This window comes from Tricharina praecox (assembly GCF_024521635.1).
Source record: "Tricharina praecox strain CBS 144465 chromosome Unknown BZA05scaffold_15, whole genome shotgun sequence".
NCBI lineage: Eukaryota > Fungi > Ascomycota > Pezizomycetes > Pezizales > Pyronemataceae > Tricharina > Tricharina praecox.
Window position 1 is genome coordinate 757,036 of NW_026250417.1, and position 14,270 is coordinate 771,305.

At 54.8% G+C, this 14,270-nt stretch overlaps 7 protein-coding genes across 7 annotated transcripts; 3 read left to right on the forward strand and 4 right to left on the reverse strand.

Moving 5' to 3' along the window:
• The first annotated feature begins 609 nt into the window (after positions 1-609).
• BZA05DRAFT_69471 (10 TM acyl transferase domain found in Cas1p-domain-containing protein) lies at positions 610-3,418 on the forward strand. The gene is made up of 4 exons (XM_051488566.1): positions 610-859; positions 962-1,891; positions 1,941-3,286; positions 3,351-3,418. Exons 1-4 carry the CDS (start codon positions 754-756, stop codon positions 3,363-3,365), a joined length of 2,397 nt encoding a protein of 798 aa, XP_051338762.1. The 5' UTR covers positions 610-753; the 3' UTR covers positions 3,366-3,418.
• A 486-nt stretch (positions 3,419-3,904) lies between these two features.
• On the forward strand, positions 3,905-5,036 carry BZA05DRAFT_426019 (Alpha/Beta hydrolase protein; the record flags this gene model as incomplete). The annotated part of the gene is made up of 3 exons (XM_051485986.1): positions 3,905-4,019; positions 4,085-4,740; positions 4,776-5,036. 3 exons carry the CDS (start codon positions 3,905-3,907, stop codon positions 5,034-5,036), a joined length of 1,032 nt encoding a protein of 343 aa, XP_051338763.1.
• Positions 5,037-5,075: 39 nt separating this feature from the next.
• On the reverse strand, positions 5,076-6,128 carry BZA05DRAFT_401013 (tyrosine phosphatase-like protein). The gene is made up of 3 exons (XM_051483952.1): positions 5,881-6,128; positions 5,303-5,820; positions 5,076-5,254 (listed from the first exon to the last, which is right to left on the reverse strand). The coding sequence occupies exons 1-3, from the start codon at positions 5,916-5,918 to the stop codon at positions 5,184-5,186; spliced, it is 627 nt and encodes a 208-aa protein (XP_051338764.1). The 5' UTR covers positions 5,919-6,128; the 3' UTR covers positions 5,076-5,183.
• A 2,071-nt stretch (positions 6,129-8,199) lies between these two features.
• Positions 8,200-9,545, reverse strand: BZA05DRAFT_401016 (ADP-ribosylation factor family-domain-containing protein). Its single transcript, XM_051483953.1, has 5 exons — positions 9,133-9,545; positions 9,018-9,034; positions 8,798-8,943; positions 8,649-8,729; positions 8,200-8,507 (listed from the first exon to the last, which is right to left on the reverse strand). The coding sequence occupies exons 1-5, from the start codon at positions 9,300-9,302 to the stop codon at positions 8,376-8,378; spliced, it is 546 nt and encodes a 181-aa protein (XP_051338765.1). The 5' UTR covers positions 9,303-9,545; the 3' UTR covers positions 8,200-8,375.
• Positions 9,546-9,939: 394 nt separating this feature from the next.
• BZA05DRAFT_401020 (uncharacterized protein) lies at positions 9,940-10,674 on the reverse strand. The gene has a single exon (XM_051483954.1). It carries the CDS (start codon positions 10,221-10,223, stop codon positions 10,017-10,019), a length of 207 nt encoding a protein of 68 aa, XP_051338766.1. The 5' UTR covers positions 10,224-10,674; the 3' UTR covers positions 9,940-10,016.
• On the reverse strand, positions 9,941-11,700 carry BZA05DRAFT_436916 (uncharacterized protein; the record flags this gene model as incomplete). The annotated part of the gene is made up of 4 exons (XM_051486433.1): positions 9,941-10,935; positions 11,074-11,149; positions 11,372-11,459; positions 11,569-11,700. The coding sequence occupies 4 exons, from the start codon at positions 11,698-11,700 to the stop codon at positions 10,386-10,388; spliced, it is 846 nt and encodes a 281-aa protein (XP_051338767.1). The 3' UTR covers positions 9,941-10,385.
• Positions 11,701-12,524: 824 nt separating this feature from the next.
• Positions 12,525-13,318, forward strand: BZA05DRAFT_401022 (uncharacterized protein). Its single transcript, XM_051483955.1, has 2 exons — positions 12,525-12,875; positions 12,943-13,318. Exons 1-2 carry the CDS (start codon positions 12,752-12,754, stop codon positions 13,206-13,208), a joined length of 390 nt encoding a protein of 129 aa, XP_051338768.1. The 5' UTR covers positions 12,525-12,751; the 3' UTR covers positions 13,209-13,318.
• Positions 13,319-14,270: the final 952 nt, after the last annotated feature.

Sequence of the window (14,270 nt, forward strand, 5' to 3'; positions counted from 1 at the left end):
ACCCGGCTGTGTGCTTCGATCCTGCTCATTGCGCTCACAGTCAGGCCGCCAATCGCTACTGCGGACCGTTGTGTTCGGATTGACTGCTAGGAAGTCTGATGACCTGGTCAATACCTCTTCTCCAAAGCCTCGTCATGTCCGTCTTCCAATGTGAATATCTTCATCGACCCACCACAGCAATCGTCACCGTCGGCGTCGTCCCCGGAATGCCTGCTATTCACGCAGAGACACCCCGGAAAGGGGCCCATGTCCCGCCCGCGTGGCTGCATGGAGTATAGCCGAAACCCCTCCACCACCTCACTGCTGGGCATTCGTCCCTGTGTGGTGCACATCCCAAGAACGAAAGGAAGGAGAGTTACGCGGCCTGCTGTCAGTCCTGTGGGGAGAGCGAACAATAGTCTCCATCTACACGTAGATATTACGCCTTCCCTTCGCCTCATATCCGTCCGATCCTCCTCGACCATAACTCCGCCGCCAATTCGATATCCTGCTGTCCCGTCGACCTTCAAAACGATAACCCCCCGTACCAGTATATATCCGTGCACTTCTATTCACTCGTTTCGACCGCAAACAGCAACACAAGGCTTGGATTGTAGACCGATGATTCACCGGATCTCTTGGCTCTGTGTTGTCCTCGATTGAATCCATCCACTCCTTAGCCAGCTCCCCCGACGTTCTTTGTCCTCTCCAGCTCGCCTAGTCGAACGCTGCTGTTCCACTGCGCACACACTCGATCCATAGCAACCATCCACTATGTTACAACTCCGAGCGCTGGTTACTCCAGCTTTCGCCAATCGCTTCTTCACCGCGTACACCTGCGCCATCGTCTTTGCCGTTATCCTCCGATACTGCTTCTTTGGTCTGCACCCTCCGCATTAGGCGCAGTGTCGCGTGCCCTCCCCCAAAACCTAACTTTGGGCCGGCCAGAAACTAAAACCGAAACTGAGACTGACTTCGACAGATGCGCGGGATCCCTCGAAATGCGGCGCCCTGATGAATGAGGGCGTGTGGCTCGACCAACCTCTCGAGAAACATAGCGACTATGTGCCCCGGGAATGGCAGCCGCCCGGGTGCATGATCCACAACTACAAGCCGGCGGACATCTCGACGTGTCTTTCCGGTCGCCGCGTCGTGTTCGCCGGCGACTCGACGATCCGACAGCTGTTTTGGGGCGTGGCGAAGGCGCTCGATAAGGATGTCGACATGAGCAAGGCGGAGATGCACTCGGACATCACCGTGGAGCATGCCGGGGTCACCATGGAGTTCTACTGGGACCCGTTCCTCAACTCGACCTCTACCAACCGCGAGATTGATATGTTTGAGGGCGATAAATACTACCGCGAGAACTCGAATAGAGCCGCCTTGATGCTCATGGGATCTGGGCTGTGGTATGCCCGGTTCGAGACGGTCAATGGTATGAAGAAGTGGAAGGACAACATCGATGGGATCGCGCAGCACATGCGATACGGCAGGAAGACGACGGATCTGACACACCAGGATTTGCTGTTGCTCGCGCCTGTTCCTGTCCCGGCGTTTGAGAAGCTCAACGAGGATCGTCGGAGGACTATCACTCCCCAGAAGATCTTGGAGATGGACCAATACCTGCAGCAGCTGTCGGATATCCAGGGTATCGATGTTGTGTGGGCTCTGGCTGTCATGACTCGGGCCATGCCACAGACTTTCGAGAAATCCGGACTTCATTTGGTCGATTCGGTAGCGACCAAGCAGACGGATTTGTTGCTCAACCTTCGATGCAATGCCATGCTCCCGCCGAAGTATCCCTATGACAAGACTTGCTGCATGATGTATGAGCCTCCGAACTATCAGCAGTGGGCGGGTTTATTCATTGTGCTGGCCGTTCTTCCCGTGATGTCGTATCTTAGAAGCAAAGGTGTGCCCATCAACATCTCTTCGGTCCATCTCAACTAATATGGTGGCAGCGGAAGCGAAAGGAACTAGCCCCCCTCCATGGTTGCCGTCCGACAAGATTACACATGCCCTGCTTGTGTTTGGGCTTTCAGTCGCATACTGCTTCTACGCGGACCGTACGCAGGTGTTCAACAAGTTCCACAAGCATTACACCACGTTCGGATTCCTGAGCATGACGCTGACGTGGCTTGTCATGGGATATCTTACCGTTGGAAGGTCGGCCATCAATGTCCCCTCGCAGCCATTCCTGTCCCGCCACCAGACGGACGAATGGAAGGGGTGGTTGCAGTTTGCGATCCTCGTCTACCACTACACCGGGGCTTCCAAGATCCCGTGGATTTACGGCTTCATCCGAATCACAGTGGCGGCATACCTCTTCATGACTGGATACGGCCATGCGGCGTACTTCTACAAGAAGGGTGACTATTCGTTCAAGCGTGTGGCTGGTGTTCTCATCCGGCTTAACCTCCTCAGTTGTGTTCTCCCCTACATGATGAAGACGGAATACATCTTCTACTACTTTGCCCCGTTGGTAACTTTCTGGTTCATAATCATCTACATCACCATGCGCATTGGATCTCAATACAACGGCAACATGCGCTTCCTTGTGTCTAAGATCATTGTTTCTGCCTTCCTAACCGCGCTGCTCGTCAAGTATCCCGGCGTGCTGGAGGCGCTCTTCGAGATCCCGCGTGTCATCGCCGGCACGCAATGGAACGTTGCAGAATTCCGATTCCGTCTCTCCCTCGATATGTGGATCGTGCACATCGGCATGCTCACGTCTATCCTCGCTGCAAAGCTCAGTGACGGCTCCTCACCCTACTCCGGCAACCTCCCCCGACTCCGCATATACGCCATCAGCGCCTCCTGCGTCTCCCTCCCCCTCTTCTTCCTCTTCCAGACCACGCGGGAGACAAAATTCATCTACAACGGGTACCACCCATACATCTCGTTCATCCCGATCCTATCCTTCGTCGTGCTCCGCAACGCCACACCCAAGCTCCGGAACTGCCACTCTTCCATCTTCGCGTGGCTCGGGAAGTGCTCGCTGGAAACCTTCACCCTGCAGTTCCACATCTGGCTTGCCGCCGATACGCGCGGCCTGCTGGGTCTGAACCTTACCGGCGCCTACGGGAGAGGCACGAACTTTGCCCTCGCCACCGCGCTGTTCCTGTTCACGAGCCATTGTGTCGCTGGCGCCACGCAGGACCTGACTGGTTGGATCATGGGCGTGCCGGAGCCGAAGCAGGCGTTGCCGACTTCGAAGGAGGAGGCGGATAAGGACCGGGCCGAGAAGGGCCTGGGGCTGAAGGTGAAGTGTGCGATTATTTTGGCGGGGTTGTGGGCGCTTAATATGGTATATTCCGGATCTTTCTTGGGGGTGAGAGGGCGGGAGGATTATGGCTAACTAGCGATATCAGACATACACCCCGTGAGAGAGTAGTGTATTGAGTAATCGGGCGGATGTGTAGATTCCGGTAGATGAAGTTTCTTGTACGATTTGAGTGTACGATTACTATTGGAGTGGGTCTTTGGATCGGGTCATTGGATCATGTATTGAGTAGACGCTGGTGTTGGTACTCGTATGTACTGGGTCCTATGCAGTGCTCGTTTCGTTCGTTTCGTGGATAGCGCATCATAGCTGGACACTCGTAGCAGATTCAAGTGACATGATTGTAGGCCTTATCGACGACTTTTGACTGAAATTGGCCAAATTAGAATACAAAATGAAATCTATGGCCCGGATAAACCATGCACACATAGTATAAGCTCCCGCCGGTAGATAGATGCCATATAAAACCATCTGGGATAATTGCCGAACGAGACATGCACATGCAAGTACACAGCAGGAATCACCGAATCGGCAGGCCGCCGTTGTCTGCCTGAGAGCGGAGTAAAGACAGCACAATAGCAATAAATACAGCGCGGGTGAGCAGTCCCTCCTCCCTCCTCCCTCCCACCGCTCAGCTCAGCCATGCGCCCAGCACGCATCCTATATCTCGCCGCGCTCCCGCTCGCGCTCGCGGCCAGCCCGGACGCCGACACAGGCGCCGACACGCCGCACTACTGCAGCTACATCTACGTGGGCGGTTCATACGCGCCGTCGCCATCCAACTTCAGCGAGCGCGTGCACAGCGGGCAGATGTACGTCGAGCGTCTTACCCCCTCCCTGTCCCCCCCCCCCCCCCCCCCCCACTTGCGCCCATCCTCCTCCTCCACGGCAACGCGCAAACCGGCACCAACTTCCTAACCACGCCGAACGGGCGTTCGGGCTGGGCGTCGCACTTCCTTTCCGCCGGGCACACGGTGATCCTTCCGGACCAGACGTTCCGCGGGCGCTCGCCGACCCCCTCAGGATGCTGGCTAGTGGAGTACTCGGCCGAGTTTATTGCGCGGCAGTTTACGGCGCCGCGGGGGTGGCCGCAGGCACAGCTGCATACCCAGTGGCCCGGGGCGGGAACCCCCGGGGACGAGGTGTTTGATAGGTACTATAAGAGCACCGTGCCGTTTGAGGGGAATGGTACGCTGCAGCAGGAGCGGATGCGGGAGGTGTTGTTGGAGTTGGTTACTGGCGAGGAGGTGGGGGATAGCGGGGTAGTGGTAGTCGCGCATTTACAGGCGGGGTTGTTTGCGTGGGCGCTTGCGGATGCGGTGCCAGGGAGGGTGAGGGCGCTCGTTGTCCTGGAGCCGAGTGGGCCGCCGTTTAGGGAGAGGGTGCGGAGTACGGCTCCCGCGAGGAGGTGGGGGGCGACGGATATTCCGCTGGTGTATGAGCCGCACGTCGTGGATCCTGAGACGGAGTTCAAGTTGGTCGAGGTCGGGCTGGATACGCCGGGGAATGCGAGCTGCTTGTTGCAGCGGGAGGCGCGGTTAGGGCGTTAAAGAGGCTGAGTGATGTGCCCGTGCTGCTGGTCACCGCCGAGGCGAGTTATCATGCCGTCTATGATCACTGCACGGTGGCGTTTTTGAGGCAGGCCGGGGTTAAGGTCGAGTGGATGAAGCTGTTGGAGAAGGGGCAGCGCGGGAATGGGCATATGTTCTTCATGGAGAAGGATAGTCGCGAGGTGTGGAAGTTGGTGGAAGAGTGGATCACGGGATTGAAATAGAGCAGCAGACGGGAGCGCGACGGGAGCTAAACAGCAATCAATAGTGTGTGTATATTGATCCTATGAAAGTCTTGATTTCGATATCTAGAGGAAAGTGAAAAAACGTGGACTCATATACGTGCGAGAGCCAGTCCTTCAATCTCCGGCTTACGCCCTCTTCTTGCCCCTCATGTTCTTCCTCCTCTGGCGGATCATGTGGGTGTACTGGTTGTACAATCCTATCTCTGTCAGCAGTCGTCCCCTCCTCGGAGTAGTGATTCACTTACCAGGTCCGTATGTGGCCAGAATAGCAACCAGAACCCAATAGTAGGTTTCGTTCTTCGCGTAGACCTCCGGGAGCGCACGGAAGATACACCACGCCTCACTACCGGCACCAAGGGGATACAAGATGAAAAAGGTATTGTACCTCAACCAGTTGAGGACACCGCCGCTGCCGCCAGACAGGTTGATCACGTAGTAAGTGTAGCGACAGACCTCGGTGATGCTCCAGGCGATGAGCATGGACGTGTAGGCGTTGCTCTGCTGGGGCGCCGAGAACCGGTCGCAGACGCCCCACACGAGGAGCAGACGCGAGGCAACCTGCAGGATCGTGGTCGGCAGCGAGGAGCGGAGGAGCCCGAACGCGATGTGGAAGATCTCGAGGATCGCGAGCGTCTGCACCCATTTCGTGTAGTCGCCGAGGGATTCGTGGATGTGCGTGGGCCCGACGAGAGGGAGCAGGAGCACGGTTCGCCCGAGGACGCCGGCCCAGAGCGCCGCGGAAAGGGCGTTGTAGGCTATCAGGCTGGAGGGACGCGCCGGGTCAGCATGTGGGAAGGTTTGTGGGGTGTCGTGGAGGAACTACTAGCGCGTGGAGACCGAGGCTGTTTTTCTACTCTCCATTGTGGGTGTGTTGGGTAGGTGATTGGGATGCGGAGTTATCGGTGAGATGTGAAGAGAGTGTGGGGTGAAGGTTGTGGGGTTTATAGGGATTACGATTGCGAGCGAGGCCAGGTGTTTTTTTTCGTTGGGAAGAACCGTTGGGCCTTGGGATATGTAGGGCCGGCTGTGGTGAGAACTGGACACTCCGGAACGGGGAAACGATCATCCGGCCAAAAATCCAACACACAATATATCGCAGTGACGATAGATATTCCGATGAAGTCGGTCGTTTTACTTTCTTTTTTCTCAGTGCACAGCTATTCCCGGTTCACAAAATACCGGTATTTCCATCCTCAAGACTCGGACCATCCGATTCGGATTGCTTATGCTGATCTTGTCTTATAACCTCTTATCATCACCATCATCATCATGCGCTGCTCAGTTCTTCAGTCGGATCCGGATTGCTCATCGGGTCCGGACTGCTCATCGGGTCCGGACTGCTCATCGGGTCCGGACTGCTCATCGGGTCCGGACTGCTCATCGGGTCCGGACTGCTCATCGGGTCCATCTTCAACCGGTGGTAACTCTTTTTCGGGAGCTGAGCGCTTCGGCCAGCTGAAATCCGGGCGCCAGCCGAAATCCGGGCGCCAGCCGAGACTCGGACGCCAGCTGAGATCCGGACGCCAGCCGAGATCCGGACGCCAGCCGACACTCGGCCGCCAGCTAAAATCCGGATGCCAACCGACACTCGGACGCCAATTGAAATCCGGATGCCAACCCCCCTCCGACACCCAGGTTGTAATTGCGGGCTGATAGATCTTGGTTGGATCGCTACAACCGGCGAAGTTGCAGGGCCCGGAATTGCTGGAGCAGATGCCGGACAGATTGCATAGCATGCAGCTGCCCAGCAGGACTGCCAGGGTCCCCATGAATCGTGATTGCGGCTGCATCGGTTCGTGTTTCGTGTGCCGTGTGTCGTGTGTCGTGTGTCGTCCTGTAGGAGTGTTGGTTAGTGGAGGCGAGGTATGGTAGGTATCAGACGGGTTGGAGCACGGTGATTTGCTATATGGCCTGGAAAGACTCGAGATGAAGGATGAATTATGAGTGATGGTGATGGTGCATTCAACTTGCTCCGCTCTATATGAAGTACCTAAACGACTGGTGAATACAACCACAAAGGTTAATGCAGAGGGAAGGTGGAATGGGGGCACGTAAGGTATTCCGGCGAGTGGTGCCGGGAGTCTGAATGGGAGGACGACAATGAACGTGACCGGCTGGGTGAATCTAAATCACTCGACAGGACCTGGCGAATGGTGGCAGCAGGAGCTATTGGGAGTTGTGTATCCACCTCCCGGCGGTTTGCTTGCGCAACCTATTCACACATAACCGTCTCACCCTGCCGCACAACAACAAACAAGCGTTTGTTTCATAATGAAGCATTCGACCTATCTACGCAGATCAAGGCATATCACCAGGACCCGAGTCCCTTCCCGATCAACGATAAAACAAAAATCACAGCGCGGATCTCCCCAAAGCCGCCAAAGACAATTAGAAAACGCACCAAGGGTAAACTCGAATCCACCCCTGCCCTCACCGTGGTCAGAGGCCGCCCGTGAGTGATCTTCCATGCCTTACACTTGCTTACTCTACACACATACATCATACCGGTACATGCCATCCAGGCTCCAGCAACCAAGTTGCAGATCACAGCCGCGCTTACTTCCTTCCTTCCTTACTTAATTACTTACGATCCAGATCCAGGTACGGTACGGTACGTCGGTACCTTATGTACCCAGGTATCCACCGAAATATCTTCCAGATCCGCGCTTACGCTCGACTGCACACTGTACCATGTCGATCGTCGGGCGCGGTATAACCACATAACCACATAACCACATACCTAGTACAGTACTAATAGTACAGTCATGCTCTCGCAAGACATGACAAGGCTCGAACAACATATCATCTCACAGTTTACTGACCGGACGATGGAGGATCGCAGTGCCTTATCTGCTATATCACAAGCGAAAGCGAATGGCAAGGCCGGGCCAGGCCACCGTGGCGTTGTTGGATTTATATATGGACGGATCGGGGAAATATTTCTCTGGCCTTGGCTCAGGAACTGGAACGAGAGCATGTATGCATTTCCTCCGATTACGTGTTGACAGTGCTGCTGCCGGTGCTGCAGGGTCGGGTCGTGACTCGTACGGCGGCGGAGGAGGTATCTACACTTACATTTGCGCTGGGCGCGGGGCAGCAGGTAGGCACATATCCAGGTACGGCATCGTAAAAAAAAACGGTAGGGTATGTACGCATTGTGAAACTGAGTAAAGCACGCGCGACATCGGCAGGATACCTAGGTTACATCATAAGAGTTTATCCCCTGCTCTCCAACCAACCCGTTTCCACAGTCACGACCCCGGATGAATGTATCACGTATCATGTATGATATGTACGATGTGTATACCCAACCGCGAATCAGTACAGGAAAAGCCTATCCTTCGCATCCTGCACCACCCAGTCAAGCCCTTCGAACAGGTTTTCGCCTGTCATGGCGCTGCAAGGCAGGATCGTCCATTTGTGGGACTTGATGTCGTCGAGTCGCAGGCCCTGGATGAATCGTCAGCTTCGCGGTTCTATCTGTAGACGAAATTACGGTGCTCTGTAGGAGCTTCATGATCCTCACGTGCGTCCTGATGCCCAGCGATATCAGGGGGAACGTGGGGGTGGAGGGGGGTATCGAATGCCTACCTCTCGGATCTCCTGAAGGTCCATACACCCACTAACATCGGTCTTGTTGGCGAAGACGAGCAGACTGGCACCGAGTAATCTCTGCAGCACGTACCATAGTCGGCAAAACCGTCTTCAGCTAGAATCGAGAGGGAGGGCAACGTACATACCTCTTGCTGAAGCAGGCCGGCAAGCTCCTCGGCACAATTTTCGAGACGGAAACGGTCGGTGGCGTCGACAACCCAGATCAGCGCATCCGTCTTTTCGAAGTAGTTGCGCCAGTAGCTTCGCAAAGTCTTTTGGCCGCCGACATCCCCTTTGGCCGCGTGTTAGCTTCTTCTTCGATGCGGGAAACGAGAGCCCCCCCCCGTAGCGGCTTCCACCACTCACAGATGTTCAACTTGTAGCTATAGATATCACCGGATTAGCTACCGGCCACAACATCTATCGCCCATCGCGCGGCCGAACACACGCGGACGGACGGACGGCGCATGCAAGCACGCACCCTTGGTAGTCGATAGTCTTGATGATGAATCCCAGCGTGGGACTGACGGTATTGACGTCCTCGTTCATGATGCACTTGACAATGGTAGTTTTCCCCGCATTGTCGAGGCCGAGCATCAGCACGCGCATCTCCTTGTCCTTCAGCTGCGCCTTGCGCAGGATGGAGAGCATTGTTACTGGGTTACGGGTGGTTACGCGGGAGTTAGGTTGTCGGCAGAGGGAAGTGGGGAGGGTGGGCTTGCAAGTTGTAGGTTGTGCGAACAACGTTGGAACTTGGAGCTTGGAAACGACAAGCGCAAGCGAGTGGTGGGGTGTTAGTTACTGGCACGTTGCCGGCAGCCGCACCAGCGAACCAGGTGTTCGTGCCAAGGGAACGCATCGCTCGCAACGTGGTCAATGCGTGGTCCAATGGTGCTACATGGCGTGCTACATACACAGCCTTCAAGTTCAAAGTTCCAAGTGTTCCTTGCCTCAGCCATATATAACCGGAGACATGTATATTCTACATAGATTCATGGAGTCTACAGTACGGCATGACAAGATCCGTCATCCCAGTGCCCACCGGTTCGCCGTCAGAGAGTAAAGTATTGACGGGCTCACCGGTCCCCCCGATCCCGCAAGTATTGACGGTCTCACTCCGGTTCGGACTCCCGGCCAGGAGATAGAGTATATGCGCCTGCCAGAACATTCTAGAAAATTACTACAACGGAAGACTCGAGGGTTGCTTGGGAAACGGAGGACGACTCTTCACGAAATTCGAAGCTCAGCACGTCTTTGTAACATTAATTGTCTATACTAAATAGAGTGTTGCCGAACGATGTAAGACCGCAAATCAACAGATTCAACAGAATTAAAAGCACCATAGAACCAACGGAACCAGAAGAATTAACAGAACCAGCAGAACCGATCGAAAGAAACAAAGTGAAGCCAAAGAAAAACACGACACAGAAACGCCAGCACACTCATGTATACCCACCGTCTAGTCCATACCCAGTACCTAATGCTGATGAAGCCCCGCGGCCATGCAAGCAAGACAAAAAGACAAAGATAGAAACCGAAACCCCGTGAAAACAAAAAAAAGGAACGAGACATCCCAAGGCAAACAGAACCCTCAGCGCCAACTCTAAATCCTCCTCTAGATCTTCCATCAGACACACGAACAGGCGAATGGGCGTTTGGCGCTCGTCAGGCAGTCCTGTAACTAGCAGCCGTATCCCAAAAACAGGTGTGGCGCGGTAGGGCTACCACTCCACCCTAGGCGAGATCACCGGCGAGGTACTGCGAAATCCTTGTCCACTTCCACTCGCCATTATTGACCCAGCCCGCATGCTGCCGGGCGAGATCGAGGTAACCCTTTCCCGCGGCGAGGCGGCGCTGCTTTGCGATGTCTCCGCCGGCATCGTAGGTTTCGAGGGGACGCACGGCGAGCTGTACGCTATGGCGTGTGATAGCGCCCCAGGTCTCGGCGAGCTCGCGCAGCGTGCACGCGTCGCCCGAGATGACGATGCGGTCGGCGAGCTGCCGCGGCTCGTGCCGGCTGATGCTCGCGATCGCCATGCCGACGTCCTTGGTCGACGTGAAGCTGATCTTGGGGTCCGTCCGTCCCCCGCACTGCGGCATCACCGCTTCGATCCGCCGGCTCGATAGCATGATCCCAAAGTGCGTGTGGTTCGTCATCGCCGGCTCCATCAGGATCCCGCAGAACAGCTGCACCGTCTTAAGGCCCCAAGAGCGGGCTCGCTGCGCGTGTGCCTCCTTCGCAGAGAGCTCGGGCTCCGGAGTGTAGCGGGAGTGGTCGAGGTCGCTAGCACGCCGATGTTAGCAAAGTCCGAATCGATGAGGTGAGAGTAGAAATTCCGGCGGAGGAATACGACTGTTGTTTTTTTTTTCTGTTTCCTCCGCCCGGAAGCTCCTGTAGAATTTGTGGAATCCGATAACTTACTATTCAGAAGGTATGTACAATCTAACCCTGGCTCTTGCTGCGGCGTATGCAAGGACGTCCCAGGTGTGCGGGCAGACTGTTGCCGTATGTCAGATAAATCTGCCTTGCACACACGAAGACCTCGGAGGAGCCACTCATGAAGCGCAGAGAGAGAGAGAGAGAGAGAGAGAGAGAGAGAGAGAGAGAGAGAGAGGGGGGGGGGGGGGGGGGGGGGGTTGTTTTCGAGAAGGAAAAAATAAGGATATCGAGATGTTGCATTCATGCCGCCCAAGGGATTGTGTGTTGTGTGTGTACTTACATCCTATGAGATTCACCAGCACATCGACACCTTCGAGGGCCGAATCCAAAGATTCGGGGTCATTGTAATCGACGAGGAGGTAAAGGACCTATTGCGGGGAGATTCCATCCGTTAGCTTTCCAACATACACCATTAGATGTCTGTGAGTGAGGGAGGAGGGTCGTCCATACCGGTTGCCGTGCAGAGACTCTTCTCACGTTCATGGGATCTCTGGTCAGGACTCTGACGGAGTCGTAGTAGTTTCCGAATTGCGCAGAGACGAAGGCCGCCAATGTGTCAACTCCGAGGAGGCCGTGGTAGCCGGCGATTGCAATGGTTTTTCGAGACATTGTTGATGTGATTTGTTTGGTGGTGGATGGGTTTGTTTGGTGGATGGGTTTGTTTGGTGGATGGGTTGGGTGAATTGGCTGAATGAAGAGGTGAAATATATGTATGAGACCTACTTGGGGGTGAATGGAGCGGCGAAACTGATGATCTGATTATATGCTGCTGCTGTCTGATTCTGTCTGATGCTGTCTGCTGCTATCCAATTCTGTCTGCTGCTGTCCGAATGAGTATATACTCTACGATTGATGTCTGGGTAGTGTTATATCTTTGAGGCTCAAGCGTATGGGAGGTTTTATATATACACCTATCGGCTTGAGTCACTGTCCGGCAATGGGAAGGGCATTGGGCACAGCCAGCCAGCCGGCGGGGCAAATCAGGTATCAACATGATGATGATGATGATGTTCGAGTCCTACGGTACACACATACGCTTAGCCCACCACCGTTCTTTCCTTAGGTTTTACGGAGACCCAAGTTCCGGTGATGGGGATTCAGTCTGTCAACGTCAGCACTGCACGCCATCCAGCTGCTCTGTTGCCGAAAGACAGGATCAAGGTATCGCATTGCGATTGACACGGAGAGGCAAACATCCATGGGCTCAGGCTCAGGCACAGTCTGTATCTACATGCCCTGCGAGTTGGCTGGACGAACAGAACCGACTGGCTGACTGACTGACGCCCAGTCTCCGCCGGGCAATCACTAGCATGTCACCAAGGCGGGAGAGACAAACAAAAATGACGTCCATGGTATGTACCATACGAGGCCAGCATGAAGTTACGAACCGTGATCTTCTAGCACACTCTTGCACCCAGCGAAAGCGTGTTTCATCATCACAATGCAATGCGGCTTCAGTAGGTAGATACATGCATAGGCAGGTATTATGCGCTAGAGAATTATGCCCGCCCGCCTGCCTCCTTGCCTTGTCCGCACCGCACCGCATTCAGAACGGCGATGCTCGAGCCAAAGCCAAAGCCTTATGTGAAAGCACGTGTCCAACAAGATCCAATCAAGCCACCTCTGCTGCCGCCTGATCTGATCCCAGTGTCTCGTCCGTATGCTCACGATAGTTCAGCTAATGCATCTCGTGGTTTTGACTACGGCCCACCGGACTACACGCACCCTATATGGAGGCTTTATTCAAGCAAAGTCTCCGACTGGATATGAGTGGCAAAATCGAGCTATGCCCTCTAGGTTAGCATATTCAACGTCAACTTCAGGGAGAGAGGCTGAAATCACGGGCCCTACCGGGATTGTGCCCTTCGATGTTGACGGCCAGGGTAGCCACGCCAGCCAGCGGTTCCTCCCCATGCACGTTTGTGTGTATCTCGGCCTGCATCTATCTGGCTGCTGGCGGGGTGCATTGGGAAATCCAAAGCAGATCTGAGACGGCCGTTTGGTTCGGAGAGATCCAAGGGTACCTGGGTGCTTGCTTGCATGCTTGCGTGCGCAGCCCCAAACGTACCGGCGATCGCGGGCTGAAATGTGCGGTGCACTGTGCTTTCCGAACCTAACCGTTGGTACATAATCTACTAATATCACTTTCCGCAGCCTGCACGTTAATGCGTGCGAACCGATGGAAGATTCCATCTGCGTATGTAAAGCGAGACGAGGGAGGGGGAGGGAAAGGGAGGGGCAAGTCATTATTAGGTCTTACCTAGTAGAGGTTGGCGAAGTCATTATTAGGTATTACCTATTAGAGGTTAGCGATGTTTGCCGGATGCTTGCGTTAGATCCCATCATACCCGCCTTGCGATGAAGCTGGGAAGGAGTCTTGAGGAGAGAGATAGCCGAACCACCCTCCGCTACCAGACCGGTAGTTACTAGAGTATAGTTCCCAACTGTGCCCTACCAGATTCCGTCACGGATGATTTATGCCCCACCATATTCCATCACGGATGATTTATGCCCCATGGATGGGATAGTTAGTAGGGCTGATATCAAACGAAACGCCGTCGTTCAACAACACGTGCTCAACATGCACAACGTGTATGTACCTCAGAGAAGCACTCGCTTGGAAGGGTATCCGCGTGGTAGTTAAACGCCCTTTTCTTTTTCCACTACCTATATGCATACTACTAACTGACGAATGAATGAACGGCCGGCCTCAGAGGCTCAGTCCAGAGACCCCTCGGTCATTACTGTGTTTCAGCTTTTTTCGCCGAAGCAAGCGAGAGACGGGCGAATTCAAAGCCCGCGATTCGCTAAGAGTAACGGTGTCGAACAGTCATTATGCGGCTCCCACAAGAAAGATAGAAAGTCGCGGGTATCTTTTCAGGCCGCTAGTGCGACCCAGCATGGTTTGCATGCCCCCAAACACGTGCATGCCCCCCAAACACGTGCATGCCCCCAAACACGTGCATGCCCCCAAACACGTGCATGCCCCCAAACACGTGCATGCCCCCAAACACGTGCATGCCCCCAAACACGTGCATGCCCCCAAACACGTGCATGCGCAGTATGATGAGTTACCGCACGATCTGCCATCATCCATGGTCTGTTCCTAGAACTCCCCTGTAAAGTTCCTCACCTTGGTACCGGTTGGCGCTAGTTAACTGGCTAGGTAGCTCAAGATC